This window comes from Nicotiana tomentosiformis, chromosome 5 (assembly GCF_000390325.3).
Source record: "Nicotiana tomentosiformis chromosome 5, ASM39032v3, whole genome shotgun sequence".
Classification (NCBI taxonomy): Eukaryota; Viridiplantae; Streptophyta; class Magnoliopsida; order Solanales; family Solanaceae; genus Nicotiana; species Nicotiana tomentosiformis.
In genome coordinates, this window is record NC_090816.1 from 81,860,875 (window position 1) to 81,883,230 (window position 22,356).

The following is a 22,356-nucleotide window of genomic DNA, read 5'->3' on the forward strand; positions in this document are numbered from 1 at the left end:
ATGTTTCCGCGTTCGCGAAGAAGGATTTACCTGGGCAGCAGTTTATATTTCAAAAACGAGGATTTTGCCATTTTCATCAAAAACTTGAGATAGAAAGCTCGGATTTGGACGAGATTTTGAGGGATTTTCAGAGACATCGATTGGGTAATAATTCTTTACTTGTTTTTAGTTATATCCCACTAATCTGTCATTAATTTCACCTGCTAATTTAAGATTTGAGTTGAGAAATTTGGGAAAAGGTGGAAGAAGTTCTACAACCAAACGTTTGGGTTTTGATTGAGATTTTGGTATCGGATTTGAGTAATTTTGATACGAGTGAACTCGTGGTTGAATGGGTCTTCATATTTTTTGACTTTTACCTGATTTCGAGACGTGGGCCCGGGTTGACTTTTTGTCAACCTTTTGGGGCGATTTTCGAAATTCTTGTTAAAGTCTTGATTTCATTAATTAGATTAGTCTATTATAGTTGTATTTATAGTATGTAATTATTTTTTGCTAGATTTGGGCCATTCGGAGTCGAAAAATCGAGGAAAAGACATTTTTGTTGATTGTTTGATCTTGGCTCGAGGTAAGTGGCTTGCCTAACCTTGTGTGGGGGAAATCCCTTTAGGATTGGGTATTATTGTGGCACTTCTATAATATGTGAGTACCGTGTACGCGAGGTGACGAGTGTGTACACTGGCTAATTGTTGTAAAATTCGGTTTTACATTGCGCAGTAACCTATTATGTCTTTAATGAGTTATCCTAGCATGTGTAGTTATCTTGTTTACCTTAATATCGCAGGTCTACGTGTCTTAAATGCCTATTTGCAATCTGTGCAGCATGCTTAGTTGATTTCCTGTTTTTCCTAGATTTGTATTTAGTCTTAAACTGTAGGATTTCTTGCTCTTAATTGTTGTGTGCCATTGATTTCGAGCTGTGTGTTTATTTTTGGGACTACGAGGTGGTATCTCGGGAGATCCCCCTGCACATTCTTTTTTGGGACTACGAGGTGGTACCTCGGGAGATCCCCCTGTATATTTACTTTTGGGATTACGAGACAGTATCTCGGGAGCGCCCATGTTGTTCACCTCTATGTGTCGTGTTGTTATTTCTCTGTGAATTCTCTTTGTTAAATTCTTAGTCTTTCATCATGATGTTATATCTTCTGTCTTATTATTATATCCCAGTAGGGCCCGGACCTGACCTCGTCACTACTCTACCGAGGTTAGGCTTGGCATTTACTGGGTACCGTTGTGGTGTACTCATGCTACTCTTCTTTACATATTTTGTGTGCAGATCCAGGTACCTCCTACCAGTCCCGCTATTAGTTGTGTACTTGTTGCTGCTTCGGATACTTCAAGGTATATCTGCCAGCATCCGTAGACCTCGGAGTCTCTCTCTATCCCTTTATGTTGTTCATCCTTTATTCTTCTAGTTACTGATGTATAGAAACAGTTAGATAAATTGTTAGAGCTTGTGACTTGTGACTACCGGGTCTTTGGGAGTTGTTTATACTCAGTATTGTGGCTTTAATTGTACATGTCAAGCGGCATCTTTCGGTTATATAGTTATCTGTTGAAGTTTAGTTGCTAAATTCTGCTTTTATTTCAATTATTCCGCAATTTGCTAGGCTTACCTAGTCATAGTGACTAGGTGCCGTCACGACGTCTTACGGAGGAAGAATTAGGTCGTGACAATGACATACAAAATATATACAACTAACATAATTATATACAAGTTGTATGTAAATTTGTAGTTTTTTTATCGGATTCTGTATGAAAAATTATATACACGTTGTATATAAGTTATATGTAAATGTAGCTTTGGACCGGATTCTGTACAATAAAAATTATACTCATATTGTATATAAATTTTATCTTTTGACTAAATTTGTATATATTTTATAAAAAAACTTAAATTACTTTCTGTAAATACAAAAACCTAGCTGAAATTGGGATAAATAATTTTAAAATTTCGTATATATACGAAAAATTTCTTCACTTAATACCATATTTTTGTATTTGAGAGCTCAATACTAAGATGTGCGCCTAGCTCACACATCATGCACCACTAGATAAAAGCCATGTGGCTTTTTTTGTGTCTCATTATTATATGATTTTATGAAAGAAGTTAAAGGATCTTTTACTATGTTTTGGTTTTAGCCATCAATTCCTTTGAGACTAGTACCTCACGAACATGTTGTTCAACCAGCTTCATTCACATTTGGTAATTGAATGTTATATTCATCATCTTTAATGTTATTGTCATTGTTGTCTTATCTTAATTGAGACTCTACAATTTGATTGAGAATGTCAAGGGTGGTCGGGTGGCTCAAAGGAGAGGCTGGTAAAGCTTTGATTTACGCCCTCGAAATTTTGAGGCCCCAAAAAATTTTGATAGTAAGTTTTATGATTTTATTTTAATTTAGACAATATTAAAGTTTGCAAAAAAAAAATACAAAAAAATTGTAAAAAGAAAGAAAGTGATGTTATCTTTTGCGTATCAAAAATTTTAGTGGCTCAATAAAATTAACCATTTACCTGGATCTTAACCGAATTATCTGTTCTCTGCATTCAATTGAAACAAACGCTATAACAAAGGAGAACTAAATCAGTTTAAATAAGATAAAACTGATGCTGATTTATCCATTCTATTTTAATTTGCTATGCACAATGGGTTGACGATAAGACCAGAGGTGATGTGCGGGCAGTTGAAAACTAGTTGAATCAATGTGTTGGTCATGAGTGAACCGGCCAAATTATGCTTGAGCCGAGATGTGTATGCTTAATTCGGAGTAATCAAGAGTCATAATTTAACTCGTGCGACATAGAACTATTTCTTCATATGTTCGTTTATTTTTTTAAATTTGGTTAATTACTAATCAGCATAAAAATAATTTTTCTTTTCTTTATCGATAGAGAAAGTGATGCAGATCCATATGATGTTACGAGATTGCAGAGGATCCTTGAAACTATGGAAGCATGGGGACCCTAAAAAGAACTCAAAAGATGGTATATATGGAGGTCAAAATTGATTATGAATTGCAAGGAAGAAGCCTCAAGTTGAAGACAACTATTGAATTCCATTAACTGCTGAATTTCATCGGCTGTGGGTAGCAACCATGTTAATACCAGGAAAAAATGCAATACACTTGGTTAATTCCTACCACTGCATGATACGACCATTACAAATGATCCAACACAAATAATGAAACTAAAGGCGGGCATTCCAGCTTGTGCAGTAGAATCCAATCTCGCTGAAGTTGACACATTGAGACAGCGCAGCTGTGAGATTTCTTAAATCATCTAATGTGTGAGCTGCACTCAGAGTTATCCTTAACCTGAAAGGAGGATGAAAGTAAATAATGTTCATAAGAAAGGTAAAAAGAAAAATTAGAAAGTTGAATATATATCTTTCTGAGTGTACATATATGCATTCTGAGGGGAAGTATGGATCAAAGTTTTAATAATATCCTGAAACATGCCAACTGAATCAACCCAAAAACTGCAACAATACTCTTAACTCATACCTACAGAAGAAAAAATTTGCACTTGAAAACACAACCTTTCAAATTTCAACCATGTTTGATTAAGCATGCATAAAATTCAAAAAAGTAGCTTTATACTACCTCAAAATTACTGATAGTATCGATGTACTAACTTGCAACCAAACAAAATGAAACCATTTCTATGCATTGTTAGATCGGAATTTCTTAAAAAAAGGAAGGTGGTTTTGTGTTAGAAGTTATAGGATAGCTCATGGGTAGGTGTAAGATTTGTCGCTCATAGGCCGAGGTGACTGCACACCCTCTATTTTGTGAACTTTATCTCCTTGGCTAGGGGGTGAAGGCAAGATACAAACAACAACCCAATAACCTTATATGATATGTATAAGTCAAGCATAGCTACATCAAAAGTTCCTTAAGCAGAACTGCCTAATGCAAGAAAAGCACCAAAGTCCCACTTGAAAAAATCAGGAGAGCAGATTAACAGAAAATGATTCAACACAAATTGCCATGAAGAGGATGATATTACAAACAACAGAGAACAATACCAGAAAGCTATACAAAAGCATCAAACCTGCATGAGTTGGGGGCCACTGTTGGAGGTCTTATTGCAGTTATGTGGAAGCCAAATTCCAAAAGATGCCTGTTTAATAAAAATGAGATCTTTGGGAACAGATTAAAATAGAGAGACAAACAGAAAGACAGACAGACACTCAAAAGACAGAGGGAAACCTGCTAGCTTTCAAGGCTGTTGCTTCACTTCCCACTATAAGGGAAATGATGGGACTTGTAACGGGAATCCCCGTCAGGTCGCGGAAATCTTGGACCCTGTTCCATATAGCTCGTCTACGCCACATCTCTTTTTTTGCCACAATAACAGCAGCTGCATAAGTTACATCATTGACAATGTAGAAATAAGCCACATCAAATGTAAAGATAGAAAAATTGTGTACCAGTCTCAATTCCTACCTAGTTCAGGTTTTTTGCTCCTCATATTTCTTAAGATATTTTATTTTATTTTTTGCTTTACTTGTGACAAGCAGAAAAAGAAAAAGGATCTTGTTCATAACTATGGTAATGAGAAACACTAACATTTTGTCTAACGTGCCACACAAATCTACACTAGTCAGCAACCACGGTTATCAAAACATTTTTCTGTTCATCCAAGACCTCAGATAAAGCAATGATGAAAATGTCCATTCCACTTGGTAGATTTACCATGTGCAGCAGCAATTACGGGCACTGGGGTAGAAGTTGAAAATATGAAAGAGCGGCCCCTGGATTGTATCAATTGCTTCCATTTCTTGCTGTTCATTTAGCATTTCAACCCCAAAAAAGAGAAGAGTAAACGACAATTCCAATTAAAAATAACAGCAAATGCACTTCTTAAATTGTGCATAAAAGTCAAAGATTTTAGTATCATTAAGGAATTTGAATTTCATAAAAGAGACAGTTGATCCATCTTTACTACATATCCTGCTGGTTGATAAAGAACTCCTAGTGTAATAAAATAAGCAGCCAAAAACATAAAGAAAGAGAAATCAGTTTTGTGGAGAAAAATTTATATTTGAACTTAGAGGTATAGATCCAAAACTCCAGAAGCCAAAGAGCTTGCGTGAGATCCACATAAAAGAAAGGTAAGAAAAATCATCTGGTACAAGTCTACCTTTAGATTCTGATTAATGAAGGAAGACTGGCCCCAAATGATGTTCAACTGCCAACTGATTTCAATCTTAGAACTCACAGCAGTAGAAAAACAAAGTATTGCTCCTAAACTGAAGATTCTAGTCTTTTTAACAAATTAATCAACTGAGGATTAGATTCAGGAGACCCATGCAATCTTCTCGGAAGTAACATAAAAAAGAATTTATGTGTGTGTATATCATAATATCATACACACACATGTACATTCTACTATTCTTTTTAGAGTAATACCTGCATGCTATGAATCCACCATGGCAGCCTGCTGCCTTACTCAGAGTACCCATGCAAATATCCACATCATTTGCGCAGTTGAACAACTCTGCTGCACCACCACCAGTTTTTCCACAAACAAATGTTGCATGAGCCTAAAGTTGAGTGGGAAAAAAAGAGCAGAATTCCTTATAATTATTAAGCATATCATAGTCGAATCAATTCAAGCAATAAGTAGAAATTCCTTATCAAAATTAAAAAAAAATCAAACAATATGTAGAAATAAAATGCGCAAGCCATTAACTATTACATTTAAAGGACGAAATGTCAAGAGACAAAAGGACTCAAGTATGAACATGGAGATTATAATTCTGAAACCTATGATTATTTCATTAGTGCTATTCTGCCCAATGAAGAAACACAATGGATGTTTATCGGGCAGAAAAGCAAGTATCTAGAGCCAAAGTAAGATTTGAGGAATAAATAAGATAAAACTCTGACTTTTCTTACCAGAAGTTTAAGGACTTACATCATCAATTGCCAACAAAAACCGATGCTTCTTGCGGAGTTTCACAAGGTCAATTAATGGTGCAAAGTCTCCATCCATACTAAACAAGCTGGTAACAAAGAACAAAATTAAGTACTTGCAAAAGAATTAAATCAATTATCATAAATGCTCCAGCAATTCCTACATATCCATCACTGCTCCATCTTTGACAGCTAAAATGATCACACAAGAAGCTACTAAGAAATGCAATTCTGTATGGTCATTATAAAATTGATTGGTGCCCTCTCTTTTATTCTTTCCATTATTTTTTCCTTCTTTTTCTTCCTTCTGTTTCAAGTTTTTTCTTGACCATGCCAGCTCAGAAGAAATTGATAAGAGTGAAAATTCCAATCATCACTCACCTGTCAGTAATGACAACTTTTTTCTTCATTGGGCAATTAGTTCTGTTAAAACACAAAAATATACAAATGAAATACAGAATAACATCCCTTGAAAGTAGAAAACCAAATGAAAAATTATCATACAGTAACTCATTAAGATGGCGCATGTCACAGTGTTGATAGACAAAAACAGCTATGCCTTTCTGTTTCTCAGCTAGTCGTATACCATCAATGATTGATGCATGATTCAGGGCATCAGAAAAAACGGCAACTCTTTCATCTATTGAAGGTTGACTGCCTTTGGCTAGGAGCACACTAACATTGCCTACGGCTGTCATAAAGGCCATGTTGGCTGAAAAGCCTGTTGGACAAAGAAGGCAATCCTAATATGTAAAATCAGAGAGAGTAAGCATCAGTTTGAATCAGTTATTCACTGTAAAAGTGTACATGTGTCAGCTTTTTTCAATAATAATCTCAATTTAGAACCATCACTAGTTAAAAACATTCCAATGAATACGATGAATACATCCACTCATCTTATTATTATGCAGAGTCCGAGATGATGATTAAGAAACTTTAAAAATATGTACTACAACATACTAGCAGTATAAGAATAGAGGGAACACAAATCAGACGGATATGATTTAATAGTTCATCACCATCAAGTTAGTGACAAATGGTCCCTAATTTGAGAATATTTTGCAGCAAGATATGATGACTTAATTTTGATAAACATAAAACATGAATATCGTCTTTAGCCTAAAAAAAGTAAACACGCAAATTGAATTTCTACAGTGTACAGAACATTCAGAAACAATCTGATAAAATGGTAGTTTCTTTTTTATTCTTTTTCTCTTGGTGGGGTCATAAATTCTTCTGGGAAAGTCCTACTTAGTCACATACAAACACAAGGATGTGCTTCTTACTTTCTCACTTGTCAATTTGGAGAGAGAGGACGGTTTGCCTTGTTGAAGTGCAGGTTGGATTGTCAACATTTATCAATAAAATGAAATGTCATTTTCCTTTTCCCAAAGAAGGATACTGTGGCAAGGAAAAAGTCATTTTTCATGATCGTACCCTCCCTCTCTCTCTCTCTCTCTCTCTCTCTCTCTCTCTCTCTCTCTCTCTCTCTCTCTCTCTCTCTCTCTCTCTCTCTCTCTCTCTCTCTCTCTCTCTCTCTCTCTCTCTCTCTCTCATCCATCTGTTATCATGGAAAATAACCTGCTATTATTGTGAAAATAGAAAACAATCAGTTGCCCATCAACTTGAATGATACAATATCAATTTGAAATTCAAACCCCAGAAATATTGATTAACCACCACAACCATCACAGTCCAATCATAATTCTTGCTAGAGATTACGAAATAACCAATCTGCTTCCAGCTACCACCTACTAATACCATAGTTATTCATGCCAACTATTGTTTTCTGCTGTTCTAAAATAGATTAGAGCAATCAACTCCACTTTGTGCAATCTCTTGCATCCACACATCATATTTTATGAATTTCTCCCCTACAAGCCCAAAGAGAACCAGAATCAAAACAGAAAGGAAAGATACATCCCTACTATAAGCAAAATATCATTGCCCTTTTCTTTAAGAATTTCTTGAGTGGATTAGCATGTTTGGGGAATTGAATTGTTTTATGAGAAGTTAAATGTAATCGAAGCTAGGAATACAGGTGTAAGATGGAAGAACAAGGTTGCCTTGTTAAACTGGGGTAATGTTAGGGACAAAGGATCAAGAAGATGACCTTTATTGGCAGGAAAATCCGCTGAGCATCATACAAACAGGCAGACACTCAATTATCTACTATAGGCAGTCTAAATTTATTAAAGATTGCATCATTAACTATCAACGAAGGACATGAACAACACATCCAATTTGTTTGATTTCAAAATCACTATAAAGATCATATAGCATTCTCTAATTGTACAAGCTAACAGTAACAAATGTACATAGAACTAGTCCAACTCTTGCTACTCTAAAAATCAATGAGTCAATAAGAAACCACAAAAAAAAGAGCTTCTGAGTTCTCTGACTCATAATTAAAATTCCTAAGCTATTGCCTTACTTCCACAAGGAAAAGATACAAAGGAAAATAAGGAATGTCGCTGTCGCATTACATGCTCTTGCATTTTACTTAGTATGTTTTTACTGATAGATAGGTTTCCAATTAAGCTAGTTCACCAAGTCTAATTTTACAACCTCAAAGGGTTGACTAATGAAGAAGACAATACCTCCTTGCTCTTCAACTCAGCCAAGGATGACTCTAATGATCGATGATAATTTGTATAACCACATATTAGTGCAGAACCTCTTGGACCCATTCCATGCTTTTGGACTGCCTGAATACAACCACAACAAATTAGTCAACTGTCATAATAACATCATAAAAATTCACCAATAAACGCAAAGCTGAAGAGGCGTAAATTAGAATGCCTGTGTTGCAGCCTTGGTAACTGCTGGATGAGAACTCAACCCCAGATAATCATTTGACGAGAATAGAATTAACTTCCTGAATCTTCCCCCCCATACCCCTGCTTCAGTATCAGCTGCACCAGTACCACCAAGGTCATCTCCTATTAAGCATTGATAAGAAAAGCTATGAGCAGAATATTTCAGGCAGTTATAATAATGCATAAAAGATAATAAGAGCGTTGCGGTGTTGCAAAGTACTCTTTTTAGTAAAACTTGTAGCTTTTCTTAAAGATAGCATTCTATAGCATTTTTTTAGAACTAACACTCACGAGTTTGCCTAAGCCTTGGTGAGAAAAGTTACTCGGTACCATTGCTGGGGAGATCGTCGTACCCGAGGTGCGCAAGCTAGTCCGGGCACCACCGTCATTTTTTTTTATAAAAGAATTAGCATGCACAAGTGATACGATTAGTAGCCTCTTTGGCCAAGCTTCTCCAAGGCCAAAAGTGTTTTTTTCTCAAAGTTGAGCTGTTTGGCCAAACTTTTAGGAGGAAAAAATATGCTTTTTAGTAGAGGCATAATGTTACAACCCAGAATTTGGGGTTGTAATTTCGGCCAAGAACTGGTGAGAAAGGAGCCTTCTGATGGTCTGATGTAGAGCAGTCTACTCGGGCAACTTGGGCTTTTTAATTTTAAGCATATATAAGAGGGCTATGTATGGGCATGGCACGAAAGAGGCGCATGACAATGGCCAAGGACTAAAGGTTGCCTTACTCGGGCGAGGCACGAGCTAGTTGCGGATGCACTAGACGAGTGTAAGCTTGAGGATTGGGCTGTGCACGCGGGAGCGATGCTCAGTCTTGGGCTAAGGACAAGGCATGTCCTAAGCCAAGTCCCCAGGGCGCGCATGGATTGTGATCCTAAGATGGAGCGCCACGACATGCCTAGGGCCAAGGGCCTAGGCATCTTACGGGCGGCACAGGTTGGAGCGAGCCCGAGGGCGAGCCCAACCGACAGGCACAGGATCGTGCTTGGGAAATCCTGGGACGGATTGGAAGGCTGGCCTGCAGCGAGGGGAACTGCAGGCGCCGCACGGGCGAGCAGGTGCCGCTACCCAATGTAAGAAAATGGGCCCGTGACACTTGGTATCAGAGCTGATTAAGGCCATACTATGCCGTGGCACAACGTCAAGGCAAAATGGTGGATATGGCGAGTGCATTTTGGATGTCAGTGCCGAGATCACGTCAAAGCAGAGATTGATGTTCATATGCCAACAAAGATCGAGAACCAGATACTAATGGTCGACGAAGGAAATGGGTGATTCCATTGTCTTTCGTCAGTCTAAGGTGCTACTGAATGAGGTGATATGCCGATGAGTCGGATGGCCAAGAGAATGCCATGTTTGCCAGGTCGTGCAACCATATTACGAAAGAGTAGGCCATGGACTATAAACTTAGGCATGATCATAGCGGAGATCTTGCCAAGGATGCGTGCAACGCATCAAGCTGAGTGTCTTTCCTTCGGGAAAAGACTTTGGGTTGCCTGAGGGCATTGCCAAGGTGAGGAAAAGAATTTGAGGGTATAGCGAAGTTGCGGAATGGGACGAGTTCCCAAGTTTGGAAGGTGTCATCATTCTGGAAAGGGGTATGTCGAATGATCGGGGACCGAGAGTGTCCAAGTGCGTGGCACACCGAACCGGGAAGCCGTGCTAGCAGGACCAAGAGAGTACCTGTCTATAGGGCGAGTATTGAAGTACTACCGGGAGCATTGGCTACTTGCTGAGGAAGTGACGGCCGGAGAACAAAGAACTCTGTTCGGAAAGGCGGCGATGCTATGACTTTGGGAATGTAGTACTCACCGAAGGTCGTCTCAAGAGCTGGCCGAATGCCAAGTGAGACGACAGTGCTAAAATGTATCCTCCACATTGAGTGTGGGAGGATCCCGCCTATGCAAGAGGCATATTGGGCAAAGTCGTGGGTCTGGAAGCGAACACATCTTCAAGGTAGTGGGCAAAGAGGGCTACGGGAGCGGAATGCTACGTGAGCTATGCCATAGGCGTTTGAAGGCCAAGTGAGCGAGTGAGCTACTAGGGCCGCGCCAAAGAGGGCGTCTTAATGCTACGGGAGCGAAAGGCTACGGGAGCCATGCCAAAGGCATCTTAGGGCTACGCGAGCGAAAGGCTGCGGGAGCTATGCCAAAGAGGGCATCTTGAGGCTACGGAAGCGGATGGCTACGGGAGCGATGTCAAAAGAGCACATTGATGTGCTAACCTGTGAAGGAAAGCTTCAGACGGACATGAAGACCGTGAGGGTCATGGTGTGATTTGACTAGTGTGGGTCAATCACAAAGTTAGACACCAGAGGGTGCAAGTGCGGAGGCACTTTCCAAGTGAACACCGAATAGAGGTGAAGTGCAAGAGGCACGCTTGGAAGATACTTGGGAGGAGGAGTGCATGGGGCACGACTCCTTTTTGAGAAAGGACTTCGAGGAAGTCCAACCCACAGGACAAAGGGAGCTTGAATGGGCATACCTGAGGGGGCAGACTCCGGGATGTCTTAAGCCATGATGTGTCATCGGGGCGATGACATTATGAGTGTGGGAGGATGTTACAACCCAGAATTTGGGGTTGTAATTTCGGCCAAGAACTGGTGAGAAAGGAGCCTTCTGATGGTCTGACGTAGAGCAGTCTACTCGGGCAACTTGGGCTTTTTAATTTTAAGCATATATAAGGGGGGTATAGGTGATGAAAGCTCCGACCTGCCTCCCCCATGCGTGCTGCCACCGAGCCGCATAGAACGAGCTGCCTTGGGGGAGAACCCCAAGGGCCTGCCTAGATGACTCAAGGGGGTGTCAAAGGTATCCATACGAGTTTGGGAACTCGTATGGGCTGCGCAACGCCTTAGGGCCTGCGTTGGGCATCAATAGGGCAGTGGAGGCTGCTATTGTGGAACGGCCAGCCCCGCGGGCTGCCGAGTGTTGGAAAGAGACCTCCACGCCGATTGGATACTTGACGCACCTGTCATAGGGGCATCATGTGTCGACTTGTGAGCATGGCTTTGGTTCAGCCATGCAAGCAAGGGTCCGTTGGCCTAAAGGTGCAGGTGTGGGCGACACTGCACTACTACGGAATGGAAGCGTGCTGCAAGAGGGCTATGTATGGGCATGGCACGAAAGAGGCGCATGACAATGGCCAAGGACTAAAGGTTGCCTTACTCGGGCGAGGCACGAGCTAGTTGCGGATGCACTAGGCGAGTGTCAAGCTTGAGGATTGGGCTGTGCACGCGGGAGCGATGCTCAGTCTTGGGCTAAGGACAAGGCATGTCCTAAGCCAATCCCCCAGGGCGCGCATGGATTGTGATCCTAAGATGGAGCGCCACGACATGCCTAGGGCCAAGGGCCTAGGCATCTTACGGGCGGCACAGGTTGGAGCGAGCCCGAGGGCGAGCCCAACCGACAGGCACAGGATCGTGCTTGGGAAATCCTGGGACGGATTGGAAGGCTGGCCTGCAGCGAGGGGAACTGCAGGCGCCGCACGGGCGAGCAGGTGCCGCTACCCAATGTAAGAAAATGGGCCCGTGACAATAAGCTGTTTTTGAGAAGCTGAAAAAAGTAACTTCTCCCCAAAGCAGAAGCAAAAGTTGTTTTTAATTTTCCTCTAGGCAAAAATATCCGTAATAAAAATTATATATACCAAAATAACCTACTCAATATAACCTAATATTTAGCTATTCTAAACGCCATTCTCCTAATGTATAAGTATTTCTTTTTATTTTTAGGATAGATTTCTAATATCATATGGTGACTTTTGGGGTGAATATTGTTATATTTATTGAATAATATTATGATATATTTAAACAATTGAAAGAATAAAGTACTTTTCAATTTTATTTCATATTTCACTTAATAAAAATGAAAACTTAATTATAGTCTTTCATAATAAATATTTGAAATTGTTTATCTACTTTCAATAATATTAACTAAGTATTAAGTAAATCTTTTCATGTCCTCGTTCGGAAATTGACACTTAAAATCACTTTTTTGAAGAGTTTGGTCAAATACAAATTGTTGCTCAAAAGTGCTTTTCAAATTGATTAGCCAAACGCAAAATTATTTTTCTCCAAAAGTATTTATCCGAAAAGCACTTTTACAAAAGCACACTTCAAAATAAGCTGATTTTAGAAGCTTGGCCAAACAAGCTATAGGTGGAAATTGAAGCTACCACCCTCTCTATACCAATTTATCCAACACTTTTTCATGATGTCCCAAAATGTTTGACACTATTCCACTTCAACATGACTATCAAAACTGTCAATAATTTGAATTTATTAAACTGTTCAAATTTTAAAGATCTTGACCTATCAAACTAACTTTCCAACCATTACACATTTATATTATGTTTCATCAAGTTAACATGTTAATTTCCGCAACAAAAATTGAAATTACCAAAAGAAGGAGCAAAAAAAAAAGGTTATACCAGGAGAGGGAATATCTAGAAGCCATTTCTGGAATGTGGTTTCGGAAATCTCTACTTCAACAGAGGCTCTATCCGACTGGCACAATCCAACGAAAAATTCAAACACATCGGTGTTGGTATCATCGGAGAGGTGAATGGGCCTAAGTGAACGAAGGAGTTTAAGGGAGTCCAGTTTCTCAAGTGCCTGCTCAACCCATTCGTTCCACGAGCCCATTTCGAGCAATATAATGGCGGGCGTGAAGAACGATGTTATTAGGAGTTGGGGTACTAGCCACTAGGAGAAGAGAAATAAGGAAATCAAGATTGATTATGTCATCTTGTTAACCTACTCTTTGTTTTTGTACGTTTGGATTACTAATACTACTCAAATGACTCGGATTATACATCGAGGTTCCTCTCGGCTCGACTCGATTTGTTTTGATAATAAAGCTCGATCAAGTTTTGAATCAAAGTTGAGATTCAATGACAATGACTTCGCTCAACTCATCTAATCGTGTAATCACTCTGAATATTTCTTATTAATTTTTTGATCAAATGGTAAAATCCATTCTTAATAAGTATAAATTTATAAATTCATTATTTTATATTTCTTTAATTAATCTCTTTGTAACTTGTTTACCCTTAAAATCGGATAACAATTAAATTTGTAAGTGGTTTTAAGAATATGTGATTTCACTTGGCACAAACTGAGAAATATGAGAATTGAAGTTAGAAATTAACTGTAAAATGAAGCAAACCAATGTAACGCGCAACTTTGACCCTCGAACTAGGTCGCCCTCGAACTAACTGAGTATATTATTGAAAAGTAAGAACTGAACAACTGAATAAGAGAGCTTAAGAGAGAAAATGTAAGATATTGCTTTGTTATGCGTGAATGTCCCCCTTACAAAATGACTGGAACCCCCTTTATATAGTAGAGAAATTCTACATATGGTACAATTCTAAATACAGAAGGAAATCTCCTAATTGGCTAATCAACCCGTCTTGACTTGATACATGCCGAGATATCCGCCACAATCCTCGCCCGGTTACGGATTCCTCGGCTTTCTGTTATTCGATTTAGCAAGCTTCCTTCGATCTCGCTACATCTATATCCTTCTCGGTCTCGATTAACCATACACCCGATTTTGACTGTATATAGATAGTCCCCTCATTTTTTTGAGAGTAATGACAAGAAACGATTTGAGCCTTCGATCTTCACCTCGGTACATCATGACGTAATCGGCGTGACATAAGCAACAGGAGTGACCGAAACATCTCGTCGGTACAGTTTTTCGGGTATTTAATGCGCGTCAGTCGACGGTCGGCCATTACCAGTTTTGAACCGTCGTTGTGAAACCGATAAATAGCCCCTTTCTTCATTGTTTCAAATTTTACTTTCAAATCTTTTTCATTCCAATCTCCATAGTCCTTTGCCTTCTCCAAAGCTTCCTATCTTCAGGTTTTTGAGTTTCTTTGCTTGTTCTTCCTAAAACACCAAATACTTCAATCTCCATTCTTCTTTGCCCACAAAAACTAAATGGCCAAAACATCTAAATTGTTCCGCAGAAAGAGGTTGCTTCCTCATATCGGTCGGCCGGCGAGAAACTAGTGGTGGAGCCACGCCCTGAAGAACTTATTCCCCGGGGGGTGTGTCATTGATTCCGACTTTAAGGTCGAGAAACCCTCATCGATTCCTGGTCGATGCGAGCCGGTATCGAGATATATATGCTCGATATCCAAAAGCCTCCTTGACCAGGTGAAGAAAGATTGCAACTAGGGAAACAAAGAGGTTGTGATACCGGCACCAGAAGAAGCGATCACCACCCACGTGGAAGGGTTCCTGAGTGTTTACACTTATCCTTTCACGTTGGGTCCCCTCGATCCGGTCATCGTAGATTTTTGCAAGAAATACTAGGTGACCCTCGGCCAAATTCACCCTTCTTTCTGGAGGATCGTGATACTGCTCTGTTTCTTCGTGAGCAAAATCGACGGGCTTCCCTTCACCCTTGACCACCTCATAAGATTATATAGCCCTCGACTCTATCGAGGTGGGCTGATAAAGCTTCAACGCCGAGCCACCAAGGCGCTCATCTCGAGTATAGATGAAGACAAATATCGGGGCTGGATGGGCCGGTTCGTTCGGGTGAAGATCATGGACCTAATCCCGGCTGAGAGCATACCATTTCCTAAGAAATGGAATATGAAACGTAAGTATGATTCCGTCTTTAATTTCTGTTCGTTGTTTTTACTTCTTCATCTTTTCTTATCAGTATTTTTCTCGATGCAGCCGTTGCTTGGATGCCGGGTGCGGTTCCCCACCTCGAGAACTAGGTTAGGAGCCTGGTTTCGACGTCAACATACGCCGAGCACGCATGGCATGATTTGTCAAAGGGTCGGTGGGAGGCTCGTACTCATGGTAAGCCTTCTTCCTGTCTTACCGATTTGCCTATCGTTCAAGCATATTTTCAAACATGAGTTTACTTACTTTCTCCTTTTGTAGGTCTCGGAAAGGATGCGACTATGATACCCCCGTCCGGTGATGAAGAAGTTTCACCATCTATCTCGAAACCGGCGAAGGAGAATAAGAGGAAAAGGGCCTCGAATCCGGGGGTCAAAAACTCAAGAAGAAAACAGCTCGTAAACCTAACAGGAACACAATCCCGCTGACTATGGAGTCAGTCCAAAGACTAAAGGAAGAAGAAGAAGAAGAAGAAGAAGAAGAAGAAGAAGAAGAAGAAGAAGAAGAAGAAGAAGAAGAAGAAGAAGAAGAAGAAGAAGAGAAAGAAGATAATTCCGGGCTTGTGGCCCGTGCGCGAGCTAGCACCGAGATTCGGAGAACTTTGGAACTGGTGGGAGTTGATACTGCTCCGTCTAGGCTTGATGAGGTCGAAGAGGAGACTTCGGCCCAAGTCTCCGAGCCGATAGGAACCGAAGATTCTTTATCTCGGGGCGAAGAGACCGTTGAAGAGGCGGTGGATGCCGGTGCAGAAACCGGGCTTGAGTCTCCACAAGATGGAGGCGGCACCCCAAAAGACCCACTTGGGGTAATAGAGACCGGGGATTCCCCTTGTTTCCTTCATTTTTCGAGTCGATGATACGCGACGCTCAGGCCATGGAGACTTGTCACGGGGAGGGAGCCCACGAAGAGGAAGATCCTTTATGTGGTTATTTTGTTGGGGTAGAAGATATCACCGGTCTGAGTGACTTGGAGGCTCCGAAAAAGAGCTCGGGCGAGGCTTCCTCGAGTTTTAAACTGACCAATCAGTTTTCGGCCTCTAGTGCCGATTCCGGGCGTAAGCGAACAATCGTTATCACGATCCCGGAGGATGCCTGGGTTCTTGCTGCCCCCGTAGGGTTGGCTAGCTACCTCCGATGTTTGGTCACGGAAGAAGACCAAGCCCAGATGGACGAGATGGGAGCGCCTTGTCTTTTCAACGAAACCCAATAGGCCCTGAACCGTGTAAGTTCATATTTTCTTTGTTAATTTTCATACTTGTACTTTTCTCCCCTTGTATAATTCCTTCTTTCTATTTTGTAGGCTTCTGTGCTTCATCCTGAGGCTTTCTTCCGATCCCGAGGGGAGCTGAGTCGGTACGAAGCTGAAATCCGAGGTCTTGCTGAGGAGAGAGATGCCTTCAAGCTTCTTAGTGAGCAGAGAGAAGGGCAAAAGGACTTTGGGCTGAGCTAGAAGCAACTTAGAAAGAACAAGCAGATCTGGCCGAGCAGGTAAAAAGAATCTTTGAAGTTAATGACACTGATTCGGGCATGGTGGCTAACAATTCGGTCCCACGGGTCCAGCGAAAGCTCGATGTGATCGGGCAGCTTCGTGAGGAAGTGGGCGTAATGAAAGCGGAGGCCGAGGCGTGGAAGAAAAACATGGACCGCCTTGCCTTAGAAAAGGAGGTTTCCCGAGCTCAACTGGCCTCGGTTGAGACCCAACTTCAAAGCTTGAAAGAGAAGGCCTTGGTGCAAGCCAAGAAAATTGAGGAGTTCCGGTCTCAGTTGGGTTCAGCAACTTTCGATCGAGAGAGGCTAGCCACAGAACTTGCAGCGGCCAAATCGGAGGTCGAAATGGCCAAGGCTAATGCTAATGCAATGGTGGTCGTCCACCGGTCCGACGCTGAAGCTGCTCAGGTTCGAGCAAATGAGGTTGCCAAAAATGCTCAAGCTCGAGCAAACTGGGTTGCCGAGCATGCTAAATGCCAGTCTCGAAGGAAGATACTCGAGGAGATCCATGCTCGTGGCTTCGATCTTACAGTCGAGATCAAGAATGCTAAGGAGCTTGAAGCTGAAGCCAGAGTGTTGGCCTTTCCTGATGATGATTATTCTGGGAGTATGAGCGGATCTGAAAGCGAAGAAGGCCTCGAGGGCGAAGATGTTGCTCCCGAAGAAAACTATGTCCTTTAGGATTAGTATTTTTTGTGTTTCTTTTAAGACCGTTTCAGTCTTTTGTAGAGAAATTTGATCGGGCCATGCTGCCCTTGTAAATGATTTTTGACATATATATATATATATATATATATAAACTTTCTTCCTTTCTGAAGATCCGAGGTTTAGACAATTTGATTGAAACCGAACTAGTATAGCCCTTAGGCTTTACGATCGAGTGAGTGCTTACTCGAACTCGAAGTAAGGTAATCCTTAGGTTTTTTATTTTAGCAAGGATGGTCTCTCGAACTCAAAGCAAAAAAGAGCCCTTAGGCTTTTGTAAAAAGATTGTTTATGACTTTCTCCCCTTTTCGGCTTGAATTTTTTTTTATCATTTGTATTTGTAAAACTTGTAATGCCTTAGTATGAAATAAGGAATTGTTCGAGAGTTCGAATAATTTTGTACTCATTAGAGTTTTCGAGGCTTGATATTATCGAAGCCTTTAATGATTTTGCCGGGGGTAGCCTTTTTAACCGGTTTATGAAAGAATTTGAAGGCCTGTTTTGTTACGGAATTTGGACGTCTCCGACTCGTGTTAATTCGGTCGTAGCCTCTTTAGTTCGGGATTTGCCCCTTGGGCTTATTTTCTAGTGTTACTTCGAGCTTGCCCGAAGTGTCAGTCTCCGAGTGAAGTGGCCTATAAAAATCGAGAGTTGCCTAAAAGGTCTTATAATCTTGGAGTTTTAATAATTTGATCTCGTTTATTTTTCGGACGGTAGTCCCCGAGCGTGGGGGTAATTATCCAAACTCTGATTATGGTCGGCCCTTAAGCCTGTTTACATAATAGATCGAGAGTATGAAATTTTAAAGTAGAAAAATATTTCTAAGGCATGAGATATCGGTAAAGAAAAATGCTTCTCTTTATAAATGATTATACATGCGTACATGTTCTGTGCCAGGACTCGAGAAAACTACGCAGGCACAGTTCGTTTGACCGTTTGGCCCTTACAAATTTTTCCTATCGAGACTGTGCTGCCATGAAGTAACTTCCTCGTATCAAAGTTGACATTCGAGGGCAATGCCCCCCAGTATTCGAGGTTGGTTGTAAAGAAGTCTCAGATACCGTTGAATTGTTCTAAGTTAGCACGATCAATGGTTGCCTCATTAAAAAACTCACAGGAAAACCAATTTGGGACAAAACCGATCTAAGGGAAAAAGAGTGCAATGCGTGCTTTCAAACCTAAAGGCTTCGTGTCGAAGAATCCATCTATGTTTCTAGTCGAACACATGCAAGGGTTAGTTTAAAATATAAATGAAAATGGGAGGGGTCGTACCTTAGCAGTAGTATCATTTTAGGTGCGATACGTTCCAATTGCTCGGTAGTTGTTCGTTGTTCATCGTGCCGAGCTTATAGGATCCTTTTCCGATGATTTCGAGAACCTGGTACGGCCCTTCCCAGTTCGGACCCAGTTTTCTTTCATTCGGATTTTGGGTGTTGAGGGTGACTTTTCTTAGCTCCAAGTCCCCGATGTTAAAATATCGAAGATTGGTTCTTCGATTGTAGTATCTTTCGATCCGCTATTTTTGGGCGGCCAATCAGACGAGAGCGGCTTCGCGTCTTTAGTCCAACAATTCTAGGCTTGTATTCATGGTCTCATTATTCGACTCCTCTATTTCATATCGAAACCTGATGCTAGGTTCTCCGACCTCGACCAGGATCAGAGCTTCGGCGCTATAAACTAACGAGAGTAGTGTTGCTCCGGTACTAGATTTCTATGTTGTGCGGTATGCCCATAGAACCTCGGGTAGTATTTCTCTCCATTTTCCTTTGGCATCGGTCAATCTCTTCTTAAGATTTTGGATGGTGGTTTTGTTGGTCGATTCGGCTTGTCCGTTCTCGCTGGGATGATAAGGTGTTGATAGGATCCTTTTGATCTTGTGATCCTCAAGAAATTTAGTTACTTTGCTGCTGATGAATTGTTTTCTATTATCATATACAATCTCGGAGGGCATCCCGAATCGACATATGATGTGGTCCCAAATGAAGTCTATGACTTCCTTTTCTATGACTTTCTCGAAAGCATGTGCTTCAACCCATTTAGAGAAATAATCAGTCATAAACAAAATAAACCGAACCTTACCTGGGGCCGACGGGAGAAGGCCAATGATGTCCATTCACCATTTCATGAAGGGCCATGGGTACATGACCGAGTGGAGTAGTTCCCTGGGTTGATGAATCATGGGCGCATGCCTTTGGCATTTGTCGCATTTTCGAACGAACTCTCTTGCATCCTTTCTCATATCGGTCCAATAGTACCCTGCTCTGATTACTTTGTAGACCGGCGAATTGGCACTGGAATGATTTCCACAAGTGCCCTAGTGAATTTCCCGTAGGATGTAGTCGGTATCTCCCGGTCCCAAACATATTGCCAACGGTCCGTCAAACGTCCTTCTAAACAGCGTTCCGTCTTCGGATACAGTGAACCGTGCTGCCTTTGTGTGCAGAGCTCTTGACTCCATTGGATCTGATGGAAGCTTCCTGTTATTTAAGTACTTTATGTATTTGTTTCTCCAATCCCAGGTTAAACTTGTAGAGTTTATCTCGGCGTGACCTTCTTCGATTACCGATCTCATGATTTGTACGACAGTCCCCGAGTTGAGTTCGTCATCTTCGACCAATGAACCTAAGTCTGCTAGAGCGTCGGCCTCGATGTTCTGTTCTCGAGGTAGATGTTGCAAGGTCCATTCCTTAAATCGATGTAGAGTCACTTGTAGTTTATCCAAGTACCTATGCATTCATTCTTCTTGGACTTCAAAAGTCCCGTTAACTTGGTTTACCACGAGGAGGGAATCACACTTAGCCTCTATGACCTCCGCTCCCAAGCTTCTAGCTAGTTCGAGACCTACAATCATGGCCTCATACTCGCCCTTATTGTTAGTCAATTTTGTAGTTCTAAAAGACTGTCTAACTACATTACCTGTGGGTGATTTTAGTACGATGCCTAGTCTGGACCCCTTCACGTTCGAAGCATCGTCCGTAAATAGGGTTCAGACTCCCGGAGATGTACCCAATTTTATCAGTAGTTCTTTTTCAACCTCGGGTACGAGGGCCGACGTAAAGTCAGCCACAAAGTCCGCCAAGATTTAAGACTTGATGGCGTTTTGAGGTCGATACTCAATATCGCACCCACTGATTTTTACGGCCCATTTGTCCAATCGACCCGAAAGCTCGGGTTTGTGCAAAATATTTCGAAGAGGATAAGTTGTTACAACATATATTGGATGACATTAGAAATATGATTTTAGTTTCCTAGAGGCGCTTATTAAAGCAAGCGCTAATTTTTCTAAGTGTGGATATCTAGTTTCGGCCTCACCTAAGGTCCGACTAACATAATAGATAGGGAATTGCGTACCTTGTTCTTTTCGGACCAGGACTCCACTTACAGCTATCTCCCAGACTGCCTAGTACAGGTAAAGTTGCTCGTCCACTTTCGGGGTGTGATGCAGCGGTGGGCTCGATAAATACCGCTTTAGTTCCTCCAAGGCCTGCTGGCATTCCCGAGTCCATGCAAAATTGCTCTTCTTCTTAAGCAACGAGAAGAATCGGTGGCTCCTACCTGAGGATCTCGAAATGAATCGTCCTAGGGCGAATATCTGCCCCGTCAGCCTTTGCACGACATTTACATTATCCACTACCGTGATATCCTCGATAGCTTTGATTTTATCGGGGGTTGATCTCGATTCCCCGATTAGACACCATAAAACCAAGAAACTTGCCCGAGACAAACCCGAATGCACACTTTTCGGGGTTGAGCTTCATATTGTACTTCCTCACTATATCGAAAGTCTCCTGCAAATGCTTTAAATGGTCCTCTGCTCGCAGGGACTTAACTAACATGTCATTAATATAAACTTCCATTGATTTTCCTATTTGTTCTTCGAACATTCGGTTTACTAGGCATTGATAAGTTGCACCAGCATTTTTTTATACCGAATGGCATTACATTATAACAGTAGGTACCGTACTTAGTGATAAACAAGGTCTTTTCCTGATCCTCTGGGTTCATCTGTATCTGGTTGTATCCGGAGTAGGCATCGAGAAAACTGAGAGTCTCGTGGCCGGCTGTGGCATCGATCATACGATCGATATTAGGCAAAGGAAAAGAATCCTTGGGGCATGCTTTATTCAGGTCTTTATAATTTACACGCATTCTAAGTTTGTTTCCCTTCTTAGGGACTACAACTATGTTTGCTAACCATTCGGGGTACTTTACTTCCCGAATGGATCCTATTTTGAGAAGTTTGGTTACCTCGTCCTTGATGAAGGCATGTTTGACCTCGGACTGGGGCCTTCTTTTTTGCTTCACCGGGCGGAATTTAGGGTCCATGCTCAGTTTGTGAGTGGTAATTTCTGGTGAGATCCCTGTCATATCAAGGTGGGACCAAGTAAAGAAATCTGTGTTAGCTTTAAAGAAATGAATAAGTTTTTTCATGTGCTCGGGGGTTAACCTCGTGCCCATGTATACCTTTTGTTCGGACTGATGCTTGGCCAGTGTGACTTGTTCCAGCTCTTCGACCGTTGACTTGGTGGTGTCAGAGTCATCAGGAATTATGAAGGATCGAGGGATCCAGTATTCGTCATCCTCGTCGATCCCTTGCTTCTGCAATTGGGTCGAGGCCGGTGTCTGTGGTTGCTATTTGGCCTTCTGCTTTCCCTTCGAATCCAATCCCTTCGTTGATGAGTGTGCCGATACCGGTATCACTTCATCGACTGCACAAATCTCCTTGGTGGCAGGTTGCTCCCCGTACACTGTTTTGACTC

The 22,356-nt window shown here is 41.4% G+C and overlaps 1 protein-coding gene across 1 annotated transcript; it reads right to left on the minus strand.

Moving 5' to 3' along the window:
* Window positions 1–3,045: 3,045 nt before the first annotated feature.
* LOC104101260 (8-amino-7-oxononanoate synthase-like) lies at window positions 3,046–13,510 on the minus strand. The gene is made up of 11 exons (XM_009608709.3): window positions 13,184–13,510; window positions 8,733–8,872; window positions 8,531–8,638; window positions 6,435–6,673; window positions 6,312–6,353; window positions 5,932–6,019; window positions 5,424–5,557; window positions 4,707–4,795; window positions 4,221–4,371; window positions 4,063–4,131; window positions 3,046–3,323 (listed from the first exon to the last, which is right to left on the minus strand). The coding sequence occupies exons 1-11, from the start codon at window positions 13,395–13,397 to the stop codon at window positions 3,197–3,199; spliced, it is 1,401 nt and encodes a 466-aa protein (XP_009607004.1). The 5' UTR covers window positions 13,398–13,510; the 3' UTR covers window positions 3,046–3,196.
* Window positions 13,511–22,356: the final 8,846 nt, after the last annotated feature.

Bases quoted from the DNA above. Each gene is read 5' to 3' on its own strand.
- LOC104101260 (XM_009608709.3), bottom strand. From the start codon at position 13,397: ATGGGCTCGTGGAACGAATGGGTTGAGCAGGCACTTGAGAAACTGGAC. The intron at 8,873-13,183 runs GTATAACCTTTT...AATGCTTAATAG, and splicing joins TCTAGATATTCCCTCTCCTG to GAGATGACCTTGGTGGTACT. The intron at 4,372-4,706 runs GTAAATCTACCA...TAACTTATGCAG, and splicing joins CGTAATTGCTGCTGCACATG to CTGCTGTTATTGTGGCAAAA.